Genomic DNA, 21,298 nt, shown 5'->3' on the forward strand with positions numbered 1-21,298 from the left:
AAACTCGCGTCCGGAAGGCGGGGCAAGGCATCAGCGGGACATAAGCCAATCAAATGTGTTTACCTGTGGGTCGGTGCGGCGGGCTCTTCCGCGAGAGGACCTGGCGGGAGTGCCAGCCAATCAGAGGCCGCGCTCAGTAGCGTCTGGGCGGGGACACTTGTGATTGACTCAGAATCTTGATAAGAGGCGGTCGCTAGGCGACAACACGCGCAATTCCGGGCGATGGGAGGTGGGCGTCTCAGCCAATCAACTTTCGCTACAGACCCAGAGGGGCGTGCCAAATAGTCCAGGACCAATCCATGGCCGAGACAGGGAGGGGCCATCCTCTCGCCAATCTGAAGTGCTAGAAGGCGGGCCTGCCAGTCCGTGGACAGCTACGGCGCCATGAATATCTTACCTAAGAAGAGCTGGCACGTCCGGAACAAGGACAATGTCGCCCGTGTGCGGCGTGACGAGGCCCAAGCCCGGGAGGAGGAGAAAGAGCGTGAGCGGAGGGTGCTGCTCGCTCAGCAAGAGGTAAGCTCCCAGTCCGGCCGGGCGAGGCTCTGGGGCGGAGCGCCCAGGCGCCTCGGAGGGACCGGAAGTGGGAAGTGGGACGGCGCGCAGGCGCAATGCACATCGTGCGGAATTAGGGGCCGGGCTCCCTGGGAGCGTGTGCGGTCTTTTGCGGATCCCACCTCGAACTCTCCCTGGTCTCGGTTGTCCCCACTCCTAGAGTAGGAGCGCATGAATAAACGAAGCCCTGGACAAGTCAAGGAAACTCGGACCACTTTTTAGTTTACCTGCACAAACTCCCTATTTAGTAAGCGCCTACTGTATGCTCGCCCCGTGCAGAGCGCTTGACTTGCCGAATCTGTCAAGCACTGTTCGTTCTTAGAGAGGCTGTCGTTTCCATTGTGCAGAGAAGTGAGATGGCTTCAGAGAGGAAGACACAGCGAAATGACAGTGGAACAAGCCAGTTCCGCTCTGTCGGGCGAGCCTTTTGCCTGCACCGCTGCCCACACACAAACACCAGAGGCTCTCTTTATAACTCCTAACCTGTTTGGTTTACACCTAGCTTTCTGTCCTTTGGCTAATCTGATTGTCAACACTGGCCGGGAGGTAGTCAGGGTTTTTAAAATTCACATTTATCAGTAGAGATTGCAAATCAACTGGGGATAGTGACGTGGAGCCCTGCCTGGAATTCAGATCACCTGTCCTAATACACGAATTGGCTGCCTTCGTAGCTGTTTTTACTGTGTCACTCGAGATTGGGAACCCCCCTGGTTTACTGTTTGAAAGGTAGCTTACAAACCCAGGCGTTGCCTCATTCCCCCACCCTCTCCGCAGGCTGGGATAGGTGCCTCTTCTGGGCTCCCAGCGCCCCTGCTCCTTTCCTTTACAGCCCCCAGCACCAGGGCCTGCGGTTTTCTGTGGTCAGCACCAGGCTCACGGTTCCTTGAGTCACATCTAGGTTCTGAATGTTCTGCCTATACCTTTCTTTTCCCCCAGGCCCGCACAGAATTCCTACGGAAGAAAGCCAGGCATCAGAACTCACTACCTGCGGCTGAAGCAGCAGCAGCAGGAGCCCCAAGCAGCTGTGGCCCTGTGGATCTGTTTCAAGAGCTGCTGGAAGAAGGGAAGGGGGTGAGCAGAGGCAATAAAGAGTACGAGGAAGAGAAGCGACGAGAGAAAGTAAGTCGGTCTTGCCCTCTTCGTCAGTCATGGATGGAGCTGGGGGAAGGGGAGCACTTGCCCATCAGGTGTGACTGAGGAGTGTTTAGGGATATGGTGGGGATTAAACAAGCTAATGTAGGGAACTCAGAACAGTACCAAAACATAGCACTTAAGAGGTGTTGGTTATTGCCGGCAGCTAGGTACAGACCTCTCAGGTCTCTCACCTGCTGTCCAGAGCCTATAGATATTTGGGAAGTGTTAAGGGGCTTTTAAATGTAAATCAGATCCTGTCACTCACCTGCTCTCAGGGATTTCCCATCGGAACTCTGAACGTGCCTCCTCCCCCCGCCTCAGTCACTCCTCTTCCTTGCCTGCTTCTCTCAGGTTTTTCTCAGTTGTCTCCCCAAAGATGCCTTTGAACCCTGACCTAAAGCAGCTCCGCCCTGTCCCCTCCTTCCTGTGCTTGCTGTTTCTGAAGCTGCCATTGTGCCCCCAGAGCAGGAGCCCCACACGTACTGGTCTGTTGTGTCCCCAGCACCTGGCAGAGTTGGCTCATGACAGGCCTTTTGGCTCAATGTCTGGTTCTGCCTCGGGAACCTTGGGTGTCCCTGGGTTCCCCAAGAGGAGACACACTTGACATTCTCACTTCCGCATTTTCTGTCTGCCTCAGGAGAGGCAAGAGAAGGCTCTGGGCATCCTGACGTACCTGGGCCAGAGTGCAGCGGAAGCCCAGACTCAGCTCCCTTGGTACCAGCTCCCCCCAAGGCGGGGCGGCCCCCCGTCTGGTCCAGGACCAGATGAGAAGATCAAGAACCGCCTGGACCCTCTGTGGGAGATGCAGAAACATTTGGGGAAGAAGAGAAAGCACAGTGGTGACAATGGCAGTCACAGCAGAAAGGAAAAGGAGGGGCCTGAGAAACGACCCAAAGAGTAAGGAGCCTGGGCCTTGGGGCTTGGCCATGGCCATGCGGGCACCATGGAAGCTCTCTCTGGTTGGGACGGGAGGGCTCTGGGGTCTAGACACGTGTTCTCAACACGTGGTCCAGGGACCCCGGGGGTCCTGACACCCCTTCACGGGGTCTGCGAAGTCAAGCCTATTTTCATAACATCATTTAACTTTTTCACTCTTGTTCTCGGGGTTCCCAGAGGCTACATGATATGAGACGACACCACTGATGTGGCTGGTGGAACATTCACTTGTGTTAAGATTTCTCATTTTGTATATGCAAGATATTGACAGATAAAATCCACTGAAACAAAGCTCTCTGAGGTTCAGTTTTTGAGACCAGAGCGTGAGAACCGTGGGGCTAGAGTTAAAGCAGGTTTGTGTCCCTAGGATGCAGACCCCTGAGTGTAGATCGGCTATACCGACCCGTCTCCTTTCTCCCACAGATGAGGGAATGGGGAGGGCCAGGCTGTGCTCAGTGCCGTACAGCGGCTTGGTGGTGGAGGGGCACCCGCCTCTAGAGGTGGCGAGGCCAGCTTCAGGGTCCCAGCACCAGTCTCCTTCCCTCCCAGAGGACACTGGGGGAGGGCGGGGCCTCCCGGGGCTACCAGCTTCCTGAACCGACTCTCGTCTCCTCCCAGACCCCCATCCCTGGACCAGCTTCGAGCTGAACGTCTCCGGCGGGAAGCGGCCGAGAGGGCTCGGGCAGAGGCCCTGCTGGCCCGGGTTGGAGGCACGGCAGCCCAGGAGGATCAGCCAGAAGAGGCGGACGATCGGCGGAGGCGGTACAACTCCCAGTTCAACCCCCAGCTGGCCCGGCGCCCCCGCCAGCAGGAACGCCCCCTGGCTCACTGACTCTGAGGGGGTACAGGAGAGGCCGCTGCTGCCAGCCGTCATATAAAACTATTTATTCATAAATATTTTCCAAAATGAAAATAGGTTTACCAAAAAATGTCCCTCACTGGGGAGGGGAGGAGGGGGCAGCCCTCGCCCCCGGGCCCCCAGGGTGGGGCTGAGAGGAAGAGAAAGCCTCCCGGCCCCCTCCCTGCTTCCTGGGGGAGGGGGCTGCCCTATGGCCTGGGGCCTCCCCCCAGTCTTCCAGGGCAGGGCCCTCACCTGGGCAGGGGGATCAGCATGCGGGGGGAGGGAAGGGTGGAGGGAGGGGCCGGTGTCACTGGAGGTCCCGGTCCTCCAGGTAGCGGTACTCAAAGGTGAAGCCTTCCTTCTTCCGCTGGCCCCACTTCTCGTAGTCAAAGTAGATGTAGGTGCCCTGGCCGGGGGAGAAGGCGGTCAGTGAGTGGACGAGGTGGTCGGGGATCTGGGTCAGACCGACAGAGGGACGGGTCTTAGGGCCACGGATGAGCCAGGCACCAGGCCAACTGCCCTGCATGCACACGCCGTCTCACTCCACCCTCACAAGGCTCTGCTCAGGTGGGAAACGTTATCATCACTCCCGCCTCAGAGGAAGCAGAGGGAGGCGCAGGGAGGTCACACGCCAGAGCCGGGCCTCGACCCCGGGCACGTGTGCCAAGCATCCTATTGCTTCTCTCGATGGCTGTGGCTTTCCGAGCACTGATCACGTGCTGAGTACGTGATGTATGTCCTAGGGTTTAGTCTTCACAAAACCCCTGAGGCCATGGACAGGCTTGGAGTCTACATCCAGGCACGCTGCCGGGACAGACGTTTTATTGGCAACAGCGGTGGTGTGGGAACTTCTGAAGGACTGATGCCTGGAAATACACTGACTGACTTAGAGGATGACTTCGGACCAAACCGGGAGGGGACAGGAGGTCTGAAGTTAGTGTCCGAGAAGACACAGTGGGAATGGGGCCGGGTTCTGAATGAATGGTGGAAATGCTTCAAAGAACCTGAAGGAATGGAGGGGAGGAGACCGAGTTCCCTGAGGACAAGGCCCTTGTTCAGTGCTTGGCATCAGGTAAAGATCTGGTGGAAAAAAACCACTGTGGAACATACCAACTGAAAGTTGAAATAAAGTACAGTACGCCCATGACACTACATAGCAGGCACCATTTAGTACTTACACGTTATTAACTCATTTAATCCTCATAACAACTGCATAAAGGTAGGTGCTGTTACCCCGTTTTTACAGATAAGGAAGTAGAGACAGATAGATAGATGTTCAAGTGAAGTGTCCACGGTCACCAGCTAGAGCTGGGTTCCAAACCAGGTAGTCTGGCTCCAGAGTGTTTTGCAAGAAGTGGGAGATCCCAATCAATCAATTACGAGAACAGCAGAAGCGCTTCCCCATCCGTGTTTGCTGAGCCCCTGCTCTGCTGGGTGCTGGGGACTGTCAAGGTCCCCGTGCAGTGCAGCCCATGGTCTTGGGTGGGAGACACCACATCCCCCCACCGTGCCAGAGGAGGGCGGAGGCACAGGCTGTGTGTACCTGGGGAAGGCTCCTCTGAGGAAGGACATGGAGGCTGGGACCTCTGGGCTGACCACGAGTTGGCCAGTGAGGAAGGAAGAGGGCGGCGTCCCAGGCAGGGCAGACGGCCTGAGGGGCCGAGCTGGCTGAAGGTGGTGGCAAAGGGAGCAGGCGGCAGGGCTGCCAGTCTGCGTGTGGAGTGGGGACTCTACCTGGGCTCAGCCAGCGGGACCAGAGTGGACGGGGCACAGGGAGGGGCCCTCACCTGCTCGAACTCGTCAGTGATGGTCTTGGGCTCCTCGTGCCTCTGGAACCACATCATGTACTTGGTGTGGAATCGCCATGACTGCTTCTTTAGGGCCTTGGCTGCCAGGTACTGTGCCTTAGTGCCCTGGGGAAGGAAGGATGGAACGGGGGATCAGGGGGCCTCGCAACTGGGTGGGGGCCAGGTGGACGCGGCAGGGCGACAGGGCTGGCCCCAGGCCCCGCCACAGACCGAGGTTGGGCTGGACAATCCAAGTACGGGTGCGTTGGGGCACAGACGTACCAATGCTGGTCAGGAGAAGGAAAATGAGACGGGAGGTGGAAATTGCTTTCAGAGAAGCTTTGAGAAGAGAAACTAATCGTGACGAGAGCTGAGAGGAGGCAGTCTAGAAGCTTTCTCAGGCTGGATGAGGGAGGGGGTCACTGGTGACTCACTGGGTCACGCAGAGGTTGGACAGTTCCCTAGCGGTCCCCAGGGAGGCCCGAGTACGTGCCAGCGAGCAGCGCGGCGGCACAGTGAGAGTCACCGGGGCGGGCACCGCGGGGCTGGGCTCCCTGGGTGCTGCGCTAGCCCCGCCCTCAGCCTCAACCGACCCGACACCTCAGCACCGGAGTGGGGACAGGGAGGGGTCTGCTTTGGGGGGGGGGGGGGGCAGGACTGGGGGAGGGGGAGGGGTGCGGTCCCGCTGGCCGCAGTGGGGCACCCACCTCACCCCTCCAGCCCGAGGGGGGACGGCGGCGGTGGCGGCGAAGCCGGGGGGCCCGAGGCTGCCCCGGGGGCCCTGCTGTACCTCCAGATAGTAGAAGATGAAGAAGAGCGTCTCGGTCGACAGCCGCTGGTAGAACTCCACGGTGTCCGAGTGCGGGGGCGGCATCTGGTGGTGGTAGGGGGGCGTCGGGCAGGGGTTCCGGGGGAGGTACTGCCTGTGGGGGGACGGGACGGTCAGTGCCGGTGGGCGGCAGCCCCCGGCCTCCCTGCCTTCTCTCCTCTCGTGGATCAAAGGGAGCGTCTCAGGCACCACATCACCCAGCATTACCGCCTCAGTCCCTGCGTCCTGTGGGGAGCCCAGGTCAAGGCTCCCTCGGACTCAGGGGCCCGCACCCGCCCCGCGTGGCCCCTCACCGGATACGCTCAGAGTCTGAGGGGTGGGGCATGTGGTGCCAGGCGGCCTCTTCCATGGCCTGCTGGTAGAGCTGCTCCTTGGTGAGGGGCACAGGCCCCAGGGGACACACACCCAGCGACAGCGGTATGTTCACCTCCGACAGCTGCAGGGCCGGCTGGGCCGAGGCCGGGGGAGCTGACGTGCTGCTCAGGATGATGTCTGCGGGGAGGGCAGAGGCGGGGCCGGCGAGCAGTGAGGCTGGTGCGTCCGGCCCCTCCTGGACCGCCCGCCCCACCCCGGACGCTCACCTCGCTCAGTCAGGTGCAGCGTGGGGACGGGGTCCTCGATGCCGGAGCTGATGGCTGCCCGCTCCGCCATGGACTTCAAAGAGCTCAGGGGCTCAGGGGCCTGGGGAGGAAAGAGGTGCCTGGCCTGAGGTCCAGGGCCGAGGACTGGCACTGGGTCCTCGTGGGCCCCGGCACCCTCGCCTGCTCTGGTGGGGCTTCAGCTAAGCCAAGGCCGTTAGTGTAAGAGCGCGTCCACTGCAGCACCTAACAGCGGGGAGAAGACCTGGACACGACCAAGTGTCCACCGACAGACAGAGGGGCGCCTAGCACGTGTAGACCCTGCTGTGCAGCCCCGCGACGGTCACACCAGCGGAGAGCCCGAGCGCCACCGCCGTCACGGAGCCGGCAGCAGCTCCCAGCCGTCTGCGCGCCTACACGCTGGGAGGAGCCCGCCCGCTGCCGGCTGCCCCACGTGCGCCACTAAGACCCCTGCCCGTCTCCGCGGCCGCCGGCCACCGCCGGCCACTGGCAGTCGCCTTCCACTCCTCTCGCCACCCCACTCCCCACGCCCTTCAGTCACCGAGGCCTCTCTTCCCTCGGAGGCACCTGCACTGCGGGCCTATCCTCTGCCGCCCAGACCTTCACACCCCACACCGTCCTGTTCTCACAGGCCCCAGAGGGACCTTTCCAGCCATGTCTTTCTCTGTCATTTTTCTACTCAAAACCTTTCCACCACTCCCCATCACTCACCCAGTAATTAAAAAAAAAAAAAAAAAATGTTGTGGACCTGTTTTGAGAATCTCAAGGCTCGTTTTTTCCCCCAGAAAAACGCATACACTGAATTTCCTGTCCGTTGTGTTTCTAAACTTTGGGTGCTCACTCTGAGCCGGAAACTATCCTGAGAGCTTTGTGAGGACTATTCCCAAGCATCCTATCATATTGGAGGAGTGACTGCGATTACTTCCATTTTCCAGATGAAGGCAGGTAAGGAGGCAATGCGGGGCTTGGACCCTGACAGTGGGGCCCTCCTCACCCTGCCTCCTGCAGAAGTGAAGTTAAAACACACTGGCCCAGGGACTTCCCTGGCGGTCCAGTGGTTAGGACTCTGCACTTTCACTGCGGAGGGCCCGGGTTCAATCCCTGGTCGGGGAACTAAGACCCTGCGAGCCGTGTGGCGCGGCCAAAAAAACAAACAAAAAACCCAAAATAAATCCCAAAACTCACTGCCCCAGATGGTCAACCCACATCCTGCTGCTGCCCTTTCAGACTCTGGCCCTGCAGCCAGCCTGCACCCCGTTCCTCTCGCCTCCGCTGAAGCCTGCTTCCCAGCCTTCCAACTACAGCTCTGGCATCAGCCCCTCGTAGAACTCCAGCCGGGGAGAGCCACTTCTCCCCGTCTGCCCCGCCTGCCGCTGTGACCCCACACGACCTGGCCCCGGTTCCACCTCAGAAACCTTGCTGGGCTGCCTCCCCAGGTTAAGTCAGATGCACGCACGTGGGTCCACAGCACCCCGGCCCCCACCCCACCCAGACACGCCCACCATACAGTCCCACTCTGCTCCCTGTACGCAAGGTGGGAAGTGGCTACATTTACCCAGCACAAAGTGGCTCAGAGCAGACGTCAAGCGTTTTCTGGACTTAAATGTTTTTGTAGAAGGGAAGAGGGCAGTGAGCTCTGGATGGTGGGCCATGTGAAGTAATACGTCTTATGGGGAGAAATGACCGAGGGCTGGAAGCAGGGCAATGACAGTGGACACCCGGGGAGTGAGCAAGCAAGTACAATCAGGAGCAAGGCAAGTACCCAGAGGAACAGAGAGACCCAGGTGGGGGGTGGCAGAGAAGCCCGGAGATGACGTGAGCGTGCAGGTGTGCCAGGGGAGAGAAGCCAGAGCAACACAGCGAGGGATGGAGGTGGAGATGGCAGGTAGAGACCTGGAGCCAGGGGACAGCGACCGTCTGCAGTGGAGACACAGGGCCAGGACAGAGAGGCTCGGGGCCCGCCGGGGACGTGCGGGGCCCACCTTGATCTCCGGGGCAGCGCTGAACTGTGGAGGTCCATTGAGCAGGGCGCCGGCCGCCTTGGCCTCGCTGAAGCTGGGTGTCGGGGAGCTGGGAGGGTTCACAGGTAGTGGCACCAGGAGACTGGGTCCCCCCGAGTTGTTCCCTGAGCCTGGGGCCACGCCCCCAGCCCCCGTTGGGGGTGTCGCATTGGGTTCCTTCCTGGGGAGGGGTACAAAGGGTTGGAGGCTCAGAGGAGGGTCCCCAAGGGCGGGACGGACAGGAAGACTTGGGTGATCAGGGGAAGGAGTCAAAAGAGGGAGAATGCACAGAAAACGGGGCCAGCTGAGGGATGCAGACAGGAGAGCAGCTCCGGGCGAGGGGGGCCCGCTCCTCGCGATCCCTTCCCAGTGAAGAAGAGCCGTGGGGGTGGGAACAAGCGTTCTCAGGACGCTCCCAGAGACCACACGGCTAAACGTTCTCTAGGAAGCAGGTGGGACCACTTCCTACACGCAGTGGCCCGTGTAGGAGGGGGTGGGAAACAACCACACAACAGAGCAGCCCACCTAGAGCCCAGGGGTGAGGCACCCGGGGAGGTCTGCCCCACATCCCACAGAGGAGGCTGAGCTCTCTCTTGGGCCACTCTTCTGGGAAACGGTCTGACCTAAGACCTGGAGGGGTGGCCGGGGAGAGGAAGGACGACTGGGACCCTTCACTGCGAGAAGTGGACGCTGAGCCCCCTGACGGAGTGAGGAGGCCCAGGGGCAGGACACAGACACGGGAGGAGGCGGGAGGGCACAAGACGCCTGCAGGAAAGGGAGAGCCAGAGCGTTCCAACGCGTCACCGGGGGGCTCTGAGAACAATCCCACTTAGGCGAGGAATGTTCTAGGGCAGAGCTGGGGGACACACGTATACGATACCCCAGCTGGGAAGCAGTCGGGACACAGCACCTAAGCGGGTGGGAGAGAGCTCTGGGGGAAGCCCCCACCGGCAAGGGCAGGGCCCGTATCTGCACCGTGTGGCGACCGTGAGGGCGGCCCCATCCCTCCTCGGGCCAAAGGCTGCCTGTCCCCAGCCCTGCCCGAGGCCGGACACTCACGAGCTGCTGGGAGGTGGGTTGTGGGGGCCAGACGGGGGGCCCAGGGCCTGGCTGTTGGCACTGCCGCCCCCGCCGCCGCTGAGAGCCACCTCTGCCGGGCTGTCTGCCACTACTGAGCTGTAACCTGGGGGAAGGAAGAGGGGCTGAAAGGGGCCTGCGGCAGCCACCCCAGGACCCCCCTCCCGGCCGCCTCCCACTTACTGGTGGCGCCGTTCTGCTTGCTGCCGCCGCCGCCGCCACCGGGCTGCACGCTGGGGGGCCGGGGCTGCGCGGGGCTGGGCCCACTGGGAGCTGGCGGGGCCACAGCCTGGGCGTAGGGGGCGGGCGTGCCCGAGTTGTGGCTGGGAGCTGGGCTGGCCTTGGCGCCCAGGGCGTTTGGGGGTGCTGCCGGGGCGGGGGCCCCGTTGTTGCCAGGGGCGGTGCTCAGGGCAGAGGCGGCGGGCGGGGGGCCGGAGGGGTAGCTTGGCGGCACAGCTGGGGACTGAGGGTGCTGGCTGCTGTGGACAGGCTTGGAGCCGTTTTTGGCTGGAGACTGCGGGTGGGAGGGAGGAGAGGGTCAGGACCCAGTGGGCCGCAGGTCTCGCCGGCCTCCCGCACACCCCTCCCCGGAACAAGGCTCCATCCTCGGTGCTGGCCTTGCTGCCCCTCCCTGGGGACCCAGGTGACCCCCATTCGCCCTCATGGCTTCAACCTCCACCTTCATGCGCACAACACTCGTGCACTTCTAGCCTGCATCCAGCTTGCCACGTCCTGCCTGGACATCCCCACGATGTCCCACAGGGATCTGAGACACCACTTGGGTGTAAGAGAAACCCATCCACCTGATGACAGGGGAGTCGTGGGAAACACATCAATGTCCTCAGTATGAGGTTAGCTGGACCCAGCCAGAAGTCTAAGGGGAGAAGAGAGAACAGCTGAAAATAGGATAGTAATTCTGAATGTCACTTAAACTGTCCCAAAAGCAACTCAAGGGGCCGTTAATGACCAATACCCCACAAAGCACGTGGGGTAACGTGCCCATGACAGCCCGCAGCTGAGCTGCTGACCAGCCCTCTCAAGCCGACCCGGCTGCCGTCCTCACTGCTTCCTGGACCCATCCTGAGGCCCCACGGGCACCTCACGCTCACTCCGCACCAAGCAGGACTTGCGACCAACTCCTTCCCAACACCACGCATGGTCACCCGGGTCCCGTACCAGCCTCATCAACTCCGCCCTCAGGGTCTCCCTCGGGACCAGCCCTCCGATGAGCCCACAGAGGGGTTTCAGGCTCACTTTCCTCCTGCCTAAAGATAGCATTCCGGCGCAGCAGCATTTCCTGAAGTGTGCTGCTGCCCTGGGAGACGTGAGCAGAATCCACAGGGTTCACTAAGGAGAAAAACTCTCAGAGGCACTTCTCCTCTTGGAAACTTGTGACGTACACCGTCTGCGCAGCCAAGGCCCAGAGCGCGCCCAAGAAAAGAAACCTGTGTGGTTTTTGCCCTATCATTTCTGGGGCTTGTTGGGCCCTTTCAGAGCTGGTCCACCCGGTATGGGCCCCTCAGCCTGACAATCTAAGGTCCTGCGCTCGCGGTCAGCCCAGCGGGCCTGGCCGGGCTCACCTCTCCACACTTCCACGTCCACCACGCCTGGCCTATGCCTCCTGCCGCTGCCCCACACGGGAATGCATCTTCCTCTAATGCCCAGGGCAGACGCCGCTCCCAAGAAGCATCTCCCGACCACAGCACCAGCCACGCACCTGTCTGCCTGCCCATCAGTACCGCAGGCCTCCCTCAGGGCAGCCTGACCCACCGCGTCCCCAAAGCCCAGCATGGGGGCCACACTCAGGCCTCAGTAAGCCTCTGGAAACCAGCGAATGAGCGAGTGCTGGGCCCATCAACGTCCGACGCCCATCGGACCCACCTGGCTGATTTCACTATCTGTCGAGCGTCCCCTCTTCTTGTCATCTTCAGAGTTTTCCTGAGGTTTGAGAGGTGCAGTCAGAAACCTGTGTGTCTCTAAGGACCTGACAGAGACGCCAATCTCCGAACCCCCGGATCTGAACCCAGCTGACCTACCTTCCAGCCCCAGAGCTGTTCAAGCCCCCGTGACCTTCGTCTCACTGGGGAACCTACCTAAACCCTGCTCCTTAGGCTGCTTGTCTTCTGGGGGCCAGCACCACGTGCCAGGCTCTTAAGGGTCCAGGAACCTGCTCTCCTTCGAGAATCCAACTCTCCATCCCTTCCCAGGTGTCCAGTGGCCCAGCCTCCTGGGCACCCCAGGCACCAGCCTCCCTCCTCCACACCCAGGACCCACGTGTGGCCCTAGCCACCCTATCGGCAATCTACAGCCCTTGGGGCCCAGACCCTGGAGACCGAGGTTCCCCTCCCGCAGGACATTTCCTCAGCCCCCGCCCCCTGTGCCCTCCTTGGAGACTCAGACCCACAGGCCTCACCGTGGTGCAGTTGGCCGGGCTGGGCGGGATGGGCGAGCTGGAGGTGGTGGAGGTGGGCGTGCTGCTTGACTGGTTGAAGATCTCATCCTCCATGTGACTGTGGCTGGGTGGGGAGGTGGCGACCAGCGCCTGTGCTGTGGGGGCGTGGAGGGGGTGTGAGCCGGTGGGGACGCCCCCCCCCCCCCCCAGGCCTCCACCGCCCTTCGCCCGCAGGCCAAGCCCGGGCCTCACGAATGTCCTCGAGGTCCAGGTCGTCGTAGAGGAACTCGTTCTCCTCGAAGTCGGGGTCCTGGGACGAGTCCACGTAGTACTCGACGTCGTCCTTGATCTTGCGGATGGCGTCCACGAGGATGGAGTCGTTGTCCAGCATGCGCAGGATGGTCTCCAGCATGCGCACGTGGTAGCGGTGCTTCTCGATGTGCCGCTTCAGGCCCTCGATCCGGTCCTGCTTCTGCTGGCGAGCCCAGGGCCAGGCTCAGGGGCTGCGGGGCCTGCCCTGCCCCTCCTGCCCCCAGAACCCGTCCTCAGTCCCTGACCCTGGTGGAGACCCAGAGGCCCCACTCCAGCCCCTCCGGGGTCTGCCCGCCTTGACCCCTCAGGGATCCCGCGGCTCCTCCCACCCCGACATCCCTGGGAAGTGCTGAAGGAGCCAGGGATCCCGGCGTCTCCCCTACAACGGGGCCCGATCTGCACCCCGCCTGACCGCCCAGCCCACCCACCAGCTCCGAGCACCTTGTGGAATACAGGAGCACAGCCGCCCCTGTCTTGCTCTAACGGTAATAATGGCAATCCCCGTTTGGCGGAAGCTTGTTGTTTATAACTCTGAGCATCTGTCACCACCATGACCCCCACCCCCATCCACGTGTCCCTAAGAGGAAGCCCAGATTCAGAGGCCTGTCTCCTAGGCTCCCTCCCAAGGCCCCACTCCCTTTAGGATTTGACATCCTAGCCCCAGTTCCAAATCCCTCCTGCCTGCAAGGACCTCCCTCCAAGCCCACGGTTCCAGACCCCTCAGCCTCAGACACCCAACTCCGGCACAGCGCCGCCCCCAGCTTCCCGAGGAGCCAGCGCTCTGTCCCCCGTACTTCCTGTGTCAATAGGCAGAGACAGTCTGCAGCCCTATGAACTCGGACCCACAACCCCGGCTTTCTGGAATCTGGGTCCTGAGCCCTGGCTTTGTCTCGGACCACCCTTCTCCTGAGGCTAAATGAGCCACTCCTCCGTGCCCGCCCTTGTCCACACCTGCTGTCCTCTCCTTAGGACCCGGGCCCTCTAGGTACTGGGAGGCCACAGCTGCAGCTCCGTACCCTCCCTGCCCTGGCTGTCCCTCAGGTCTCACACTTACTCGGCGACCCAAGCAGAGCTCAGCATCTTCCCCCAAAGCACTCCTCTTCTTGTCGGCCCCAACGTCTACCCAGACACCCAGGTGGGACCCTGGAGTCTGCCTCACCTGTTCCCTGCACACCGCACCCTCCAGTCAGCTGCTAAGCCCTCCCCATCCCACCCCTTGACCCCCTAACCCCAGCTGCCGGCCCTGTCTGCCCCAGGAGCCCAGGCCCCGACTCCCACACGCCGGAGAGCCAGCCTCTCCTGATCGCCAGCGCATCTCTGTCCTCTGGGCACAGGGGCCCCCCACTCACATCCTTGTCGCCCTTCTTCTTGCGTGTTTGCACCGACAGTGACTCCACTTCACTCTCAAACTGGTCCACCTGCATGTTTAGGGTGTCGATGGTATTCTGGGGGTGGGAGGGGAAAGGCAAGCGGTCAGCCAGAGTCCTCTCATACAGCCAGGGTCCGGGCCCCAGGTCACCTCCTCCTCTACCCTGACTCACCGTGAGCCACTGGCCGACCTCCTCCTTTTCCTTCTGGGCAGGGTCCACCTTCTGTGCCAGGCCCAGGCCCTCCTTGCTATAGGCTTTGGTCTTGGTCTCTCGCTCCACAACTTTGAACCGTTCCATTTGCTGTGGAGAGCACAGTTGGAAGGGGGCTCCCGAAGGTGGGAGAGCAGCTGACTCAAGGCCAGTGGACACTCAAACCGGAGCCCCAGGAGCCCCACTCTCAGGTTCCCAGCCCTTCGCCTCCCACCTTCCCCAGGTGCAGAGACCTCACTCTTCTCGGGACCTCTGGGGACCCAGGAATCCGACCCACCCCCCACCACCTCTCAGGTAGCAGACTCTGGGCTCCTACCGTCTCAATGAGCTTGCGGTTGTCTATAAGCTGCCTCTTGTCCTTAATCTCATTGGATGCTACCCAAGTCTTGATCTGGTCCCTCAGCCGCTGGCGGTGGGAACAGCAAGACACTCAGGACCCGGGCGCTGAGGCCCCCGCCCCCTCCTCTCCCTGTTCCCCCCGCCCTCAGGACACAGGAGTCCGGACCCCCAGCCCCCTCACTTGAAGCTTCTTAATCTCCTTCTTTAGATCAGCCTCATACTTTTCTTTCTGGTTCGCGTTGGCTGCATTGTGGAGCTGAGGGATGGAGAGAATCCAGGAGTTTGTGTGGTTCTGGCTGCCCTACTGCCCACTCCAGTGGTAAAACTCCAGTCTCTCTCTGTGGGCCGGGGACTCTGGGGACAACCCCCCAGGACCAATCCATCTAAGAGCTGCTTCTCTGAGGTCCTTGGCACCTGGACATGCAGGCCCTCTCCCTGGTTGACACTCAGGAACTCCTCAACTTTGTCCTGTCCTCTCCTCCCTAGAGACCCACCCAGATTTTTAGGGGCCAGCCCCTGTACCTTCTGCCAAATATCTTCAAACTGCTCCACGCCCTCGGACACCTTCTTGAGGCAGCGATCAATCTCACCTGGCCAGGGAGGAAGGAAGGCTGTTAGCGTCCTGCCAAGGCAGCAGGGATCCAAAGAGGAGTTGCGAGGAGAGTCAGCACGTGGCCACACAGGCAGCAGGCAGTGGACCTAGTACCTTGGAGTTTGCGCTTGTCCGCCATCTTCCCTGCCCTACAGACGCGCTCTCTTCATACTCTCTTGGAGAAGGACGCTGCTGGGAGAGATTCGGAAGGAATACACATTTACTCCCTGGCTGGTCCAAACCCAGACACATGAACGAGGTTGGGAATAGGGTGCATGGGATGGAAAGGGGAAGATGCATTTACTGTCTGGTGACGGAGACTGGGCCCAGTTCTCCTTATGCTGCCTTGACTGACCAGCACAGGGTCTGGTCCATAAAAGGACTCCGGAAGTTCGCGGAAAGAAGGAAACAGATATACTTTTTGGGACTTCCCTGGTGGCGCAGTGGTTGAGAACCTGCCTGCCAACGCAGGGGACACGGGTTCGAGCCCTGGTCCAGGAAGATCCCACATGCCGCGGAGCAACTAAGCCCGTGCGCCACAACTACTGAGCCTGTGCGCTAGAGCCCATGTGCCACAACTACTGAAGCCCACGCGCCTAGAGCCCGTGCTCCGCAACAAGAGAAGCCACCGCAGTGAGAAGCCCGCGCACCACAACAAAGAGTAGCCCCCGCTCGCTCCAACTAGAGAAAAAGCCCGCACGCAGCAACGAAGACCCAACGCGGCCAAAAATAAATACATACATAAATAAATAAATAAGATATACTTTTTGTGTGCCTCTGACCCAGGAAATGGAAAACTCCTAGAGCATGGAGCACTTTCTCCCCAGATGATACTCAAAAGGATTTTTTAGAGCAGGAAAATGTCATGCAGCACACAGCTGCCTGCTAGGGACAAAGGCCTTAGACCTGAAGACCACAATTCCCATAGAGAAGTCAAGCACACAGGTGACCAGAATCCTAACACAGGGAGAGGTTACTCCTCAGACAAGTCAGGAGACAAAGAATTTTGCATCCCATGGAGAAGGGCCCGATACCATTTATACGTGTATCAGTTGTAAGGAACAAAGGGGAAGTGCAGTGGGGGGACACGGAAGATGCCTACAACTGTGAAAGCTAAACCCACCCGCACAGACATGGCTGGTTCCAAGTAGAAGAGAGCTTTAGACCTCTGACAAGTTTGTTTATTCCAGAGAAGGATCCTTAAACCAAAGGAGATAATACTCCTAACCCACAGAGGGTAATACCAAAAAGGGTTCGAGGTGTGGGGGCAGAAAGCACCACTGGAGAGAAGAGCAGGAGAAGAGAACTCCTACAAAGGTGAGAGGATGGAAGGGAACCCGAGCTGTGCGGGAGCTATCGGCACACACGAAGGAATTACATGTCAAGTGCACTGGCAATGTAGACTCAGGGAAACATAAACCCTCAGACAAGCACCCAATACTTAGAGACATGGGCACCTCCATCCTAAAGGAAGTTACATGCAACCCAGAGGGGACTGAGGTCAAAGGGGAGTCACCAGAAGCTTTCGCCCAGGGGGAAGCGGCACCTTAGGGCCCGACACCAAGACCAGGGGAGATGGGGAGCCTTGGGGAGGGAGGGCTGTGCCTGTGCTGCAGGAGCTCCCCGCTCCCAGCGAGGGGGCCTCTACTGAAAAGCATGGCTTCCTGAGATCTGCGGAGTGCCCACTCTACAGGCCTAGGGCAGGGTGCCCCAGAGCAGCCCCAACTGCCCAGGCAGCAAGAGCCCTACACGGAGGACTCAGAGCCCTAACCCAGAGGGAGTCACAGCAAGAGGGCCTCCACCCACTGGGAAGGGAACGCAAAGAAGAGTCCGGCCCAACGGAACTTTCCACAGTGACAGAAACGTTCTATATCTGTGCCACTGAACGCTCGACAGCTCCAAACGTGGCTAGTGCAACACAGAATGGAATGAAAAATTTTCCTGCTCACTAGCTGAAATTTAAATCACACGTGGCTAGCAGCTACCGGTGGCACAGGGTATCAGAGAGCACGCCTCAGAACCAGAAGCCCACGTGACGGGGCTGGCCCTCAACCTCAGAGCAGCGTCCTACATAGGGACCCACTTTGCGTGGCGGCAGACCTGTGACTCGGGGGAGCGTGGATCTCCCCCGTAAAGGAGCAAGCAAGAGGAATGGCAGCACCCTTGGCCCAGGGCTGCCTGACATGCCAAGGTGGGGCCCAATCCCAACACGGGAAATTCCAGCTCCAGGAAGGCGAAGCGGCCAGAAAAAGGATTCAGGAGAGAGCTGCACAGAAGGGACTCAAACTGAGGTGGGGCAAGCGCCTTTGAGCGGGAGCTCACACAAGGGCCTGGACCCCAACACTGAGGTCTGCGCTCCAACACCCCAACGCTGAAAAGCCTCTTACTGCCCAGGGGTGTGGGGTGGGTACAGGAAGCTTAGACGGGCGCTTATACTCCCGGCCTCCGTCCCAGGAGCCCAATGCTGGGCACGGCCGGGTGCTCCAGCCCAGAGGGACAGGACGCCCAGCTTACACCCCTAAACAAGGCACTGCACGCTCTAGGGAGGGGAGGCTTTCTCCAAGTCCCCACACTGAGTGGGCTGGGACACCCAGCCCAGCTGAGGAGTTGGTACCCTCCAGAGGGGGCAACAGACGGTGGCACCAGGAAGTCCCGAAGGAGTCAGAAGCAAGGTGCCAAGGGAACAAGAGCCCCAGCCGGGGGAGTTATGTTTCAGACAGAACCTCAAAGTGGGCAACAGCTGAGACCGGGAGACCTGCCCTGAGGAAGGCAGCTCCTCCAGAGAAGGGCAAGTACGCCGGGCCCAGGTACTAGCCCCCTCGACAGACTGCGCCCTACAGTGAGCAAGTCTTCGCGGCAGAGACAACAACCCCTCTCCACAGAAAAACCCCACAGCAACAGGCGCCTGTAGCTGAGATCCCCAGCGAAGGACCAGAAAGGAGGCTGGAGCCTGAGTCCTGAGGCAGAGGTGCCCTCACAGAAGAGTCCCGTGCTTAGAGGGCTGGGAGCCCCACCGCTCTGGGAGGGTCCACCAAGATGCTCCAGGGACGGGAACCACGGCAGGCCCACTCCGAGACGGGCAGGCATCTCGGGGAGCGAGGACCTGGTGTCCTCACCGCGTGGAGTCTCAAAGGGCTCCGAGGAATCCGGGAACTTGGCCCCGGAGGCTTAACCACAAGACTCCGTCCGAGAAGAAGGCACATCCGCACGAGTGACGAGCCTGTACTGAGGGGGTGGGAAGGGTGAGCAGGGTGCCAGACCCACAAGAGCCAACACCGTAAAGTGAGGGGCTGAAAGTAACAAAGAGCCCCAACACGCCACCTCAGGGGAGATGACGCTGCCACACACAGAGGCCTGATGAGGAGTGGGGCAGGCGGAGCAGAGAGCTTAGTCCTGGCGAGCTGAGCCAAGCGCTCCCTGATCCTGGGGGCTGTCACGGGCCGATACAGAGCAGCCTGGCGCCATGGGGACAGGAGGGCGGGCCTGCTTGGGAAGTGATGCTGGAAGGCCATCCCTAACTTGGGAGGCTGCTGACGCTGGCACACAGAGATCTGAGAGGCCGGAAGGTGGATGTATTAGGTCCTGGGGCGGAGGGAGTTGTCTCCCCACTGCGAGGCCCAGTACCAAGGGTGGGGGACTGGAAATCCCACCTTGGAAAGGTTACACCAGAGGAATCTTCAGTCCTGGGCAAGGTGACAACAGTGGGGTCGCCCCCGCAAGTCTCGGGCATCTCACAGCCCCACGTCAAGGAACCTGTGCCTCAGGAGAGGGCAGAAGCCTAGTCCCACCCAGTGGGACATCACAAGCAGGGGCTGAAGCATTAGCCCTGGGCACCAACACCTGAGAGGGTCCTTAGTCCCACAGGAGGGGACACACAGAAAGGCAGAGACACCTCAAATCCAAGAGTGGCCAATACAGGCAGGAACCTTACCCCTGGAGGAGGTAACACTGAGAGGCTCCTTGTCCTGGAAAAAGGCACCACTCCAGCCCCAAAACCCCACACCTCACAGTACAAGAACCTCAGCTCTAAAAAGTCCTACACTCCTAGAGGCTTCTAGCAGGGTGGGTACGGGTAGGGATGAGCCCTGGTTCCACGACTGTTACACCAAGAGGGTTCCCTAGTGCCGGGAAGCTCACACACCCACAACGAGGAGCCCTGGAGGAGCACCGAGGGGGTGGGGTCCTTGACCCCCGGAAAGACGACACCCCAGTGCAGGAACTGATGTGAGTGTAGATAGAAGCCTCAGACTGAGGGAAGCGACAGCCGACACGGTGAGGGCAGTGACGGAAGGTGTCCAAAAAAACAGTGCCGAAAGGACAGGAGCATCAACCTCGGGGGAGGTGACAGCCCCTGAGCTAAGAGGCAGGTCCTGCTTAGACACAGGGGTGCTGGCGCTGCCCACAACAGGAGATCATTAACAACGTGGAGAAAGCGGGAACCTGGGAGGTCCCACCAAGAGAGAACCAGGTACCTGAGACCCAGGGGAGCTCAACAGCCCCACCAAAAGGACCCCGAGGCGGGAGCGACATCGAGAGGAAGCCCACACCGGGAAGGGGGTGGGCAGAGTCTGGATCCAGGGAGAGCTCACATGCAACAAGCCAGAGGCCGATACCCAGACCCAGGGAGTAAGAGCTGAGGCCTGAGCGGGTAACGCCAGGGACAATCCTGACTCTCCAAGGGGGAAGGCCTGGGCTGTGGGATGTGGAAGCCTTAGACCTGGGGGACTTTTCACTACAGAGGCGGAAACTTGGGCTGAGGCTCCAACTCCTGGAGGTGGCATCTTCACTCCAGGGGAGTTCACCCCCCACCCCATCCCCAAAGAGGAGAGTGGCGCCCACGGAGGGAGGGGAGCGGAGAGAGGAGCGCTGGCCCCGGGAAGGCTGACCCCCTCTCCCCACGGGGGTCCTCAACCAGGGGTCTCGTAGCCCCACACCCACGCGAAGGGGGCAGCCTCGCCCAGAGACCGCCCCCCAAGCACAGGGGCTGCTGCCGAGGGGGGCAGGCACCTGAGCCCCGAGAGGGCGGGCACCTGCGGCCAAGGCGCCTCCATCCTTCCAGCGAGGAGCCAATACCGACGCGGAGAGGGGCGGGCACCTCGCACCCTCACACCCCACGGAGGCCCGACGCGGACGCCGCGCGGGGCCAGGGTCGCGGGAGGACCCCCGGGCGCCGCCGAGGGGCGTGGAGGAGGGAGCGGGGGCGGGGGAGCCGCGCACCGCCAGGCCGACGGCGAGCGCCGGGGCCGCGCGGTGGCGGGGGCGCCGCGCCGGGGGCGGCCATATCGCGGCAGGCGGCGGGGTCGCAGGGGCGGGAGGCGGCGGGGAAGGCGGCCAACGGCGCCGGGGGAGGAGGGGAAGGGGTCCGGCCCAGTCGAGCCTGACGCTCTCACCACAGGAGCTGGCGCCGCCGCTGAGGAGCGTATCGCGACAGGCGGGGGAGGCGAGCGCCCGCCGCCTTTTTCTCGCGCCCCGGGCCCGGGCGCTATCGCGATAGCGGCGCGAAGCGGAAGTGGGGTGGGGGGAAGTGGGCCCGGGGTTGTTCTGACGACGGGGGTCGGGGCTCAAGGGAGGCCGCGGCGTCTGCCGATGGCTCCGCGGAAGCTGACCGGGCCCGGTCCAAGATGGCGGCGGCGGCGGAGGCCTCCCCTCCTCTCTTCTCGTCTCTGGCGCCGACCCGCCCCCGAGCCCCAAATATAGGCCTGTCATTGCTCCGGCCGCACGTCGCTCTTGCCCCTCGGACGCGCTCTATTGGTTCTTGGCGGGGATGCGGCCGGCCCCCTCTTGCCGATTGGGCAATCTCTCCAAGGCGCGGCGTTCGATTGGCCTCCTGCGCGGGCTGCTAGGATTGGCTCAGGTTTTCTTCCCCGCTCCTCCGCCTCCTCCCGCCTCGGGGCACAACACGCCAGCGCGAGGACTCGTGCGTCAATCCAGAGACCTGTGTCGTGCTGATTGGATACACCCGCCCCCTTCTCGTAAGCCAATTGGTCGGGGGGCGGAGCTAGGCTGATCAGGGGCGGGAAGTCGTCCGTCAAGTTTGGAGCCGTTTTCAATTGGTCGTGGGGGGACATTCTGCCCTGAAGTCATTGGCTGGTCCAGGAAGTGGGTGGGGAAAGCGGAGGAAGGCATGGAGAGTGGGCGTTAGAGGCCGCGTACCTAATGGGAGAAAGACAGGTGCCTTCAAAGCGGGGGCCGGGCTGAAGTCATCTGCCAATGAAGACAGCCCCTGGGCTGGTAGGGAGGAGCCGGGAAAGAGGGTCCACCCCTCTTCTTCGTTGGCCCTGTTATCGTTCCTCCCAGAGTGTCCAATAGTTTGGCGAGTGGGCGG

The 21,298-nt window shown here is 61.3% G+C and overlaps 2 protein-coding genes across 5 annotated transcripts; one reads left to right on the plus strand and one right to left on the minus strand.

The window, feature by feature from the left end:
* Positions 1-95: 95 nt before the first annotated feature.
* On the plus strand, positions 96-4,613 carry LENG1 (leukocyte receptor cluster member 1). Its single transcript, XM_059905776.1, has 4 exons — positions 96-516; positions 1,492-1,674; positions 2,327-2,586; positions 3,244-4,613. Exons 1-4 carry the CDS (start codon positions 385-387, stop codon positions 3,455-3,457), a joined length of 789 nt encoding a protein of 262 aa, XP_059761759.1. The 5' UTR covers positions 96-384; the 3' UTR covers positions 3,458-4,613.
* CNOT3 (CCR4-NOT transcription complex subunit 3) lies at positions 3,496-20,626 on the minus strand. Of its 4 annotated transcripts, none has more exons than XM_059905685.1 (18): positions 20,364-20,626; positions 15,088-15,162; positions 14,904-14,971; positions 14,563-14,637; positions 14,359-14,448; positions 14,004-14,132; positions 13,812-13,907; positions 12,403-12,622; positions 12,172-12,305; positions 11,640-11,696; positions 9,942-10,272; positions 9,741-9,864; positions 8,664-8,862; positions 6,664-6,763; positions 6,376-6,574; positions 6,044-6,176; positions 5,254-5,379; positions 3,496-3,872 (listed from the first exon to the last, which is right to left on the minus strand). In XM_059905685.1, the coding sequence occupies exons 2-18, from the start codon at positions 15,110-15,112 to the stop codon at positions 3,774-3,776; spliced, it is 2,205 nt and encodes a 734-aa protein (XP_059761668.1). In that variant the 5' UTR covers positions 15,113-15,162; positions 20,364-20,626; the 3' UTR covers positions 3,496-3,773. The 4 variants fall into 4 exon arrangements, with proteins under 4 accessions (XP_059761668.1, XP_059761665.1, XP_059761666.1 ...); XM_059905682.1 differs by having other exon boundaries at positions 12,403-12,625; XM_059905683.1 differs by having other exon boundaries at positions 12,403-12,625; positions 15,088-15,165.
* Positions 20,627-21,298: the final 672 nt, after the last annotated feature.

Source organism: Balaenoptera ricei, chromosome 19 (assembly GCF_028023285.1).
Source record: "Balaenoptera ricei isolate mBalRic1 chromosome 19, mBalRic1.hap2, whole genome shotgun sequence".
NCBI lineage: Eukaryota > Metazoa > Chordata > Mammalia > Artiodactyla > Balaenopteridae > Balaenoptera > Balaenoptera ricei.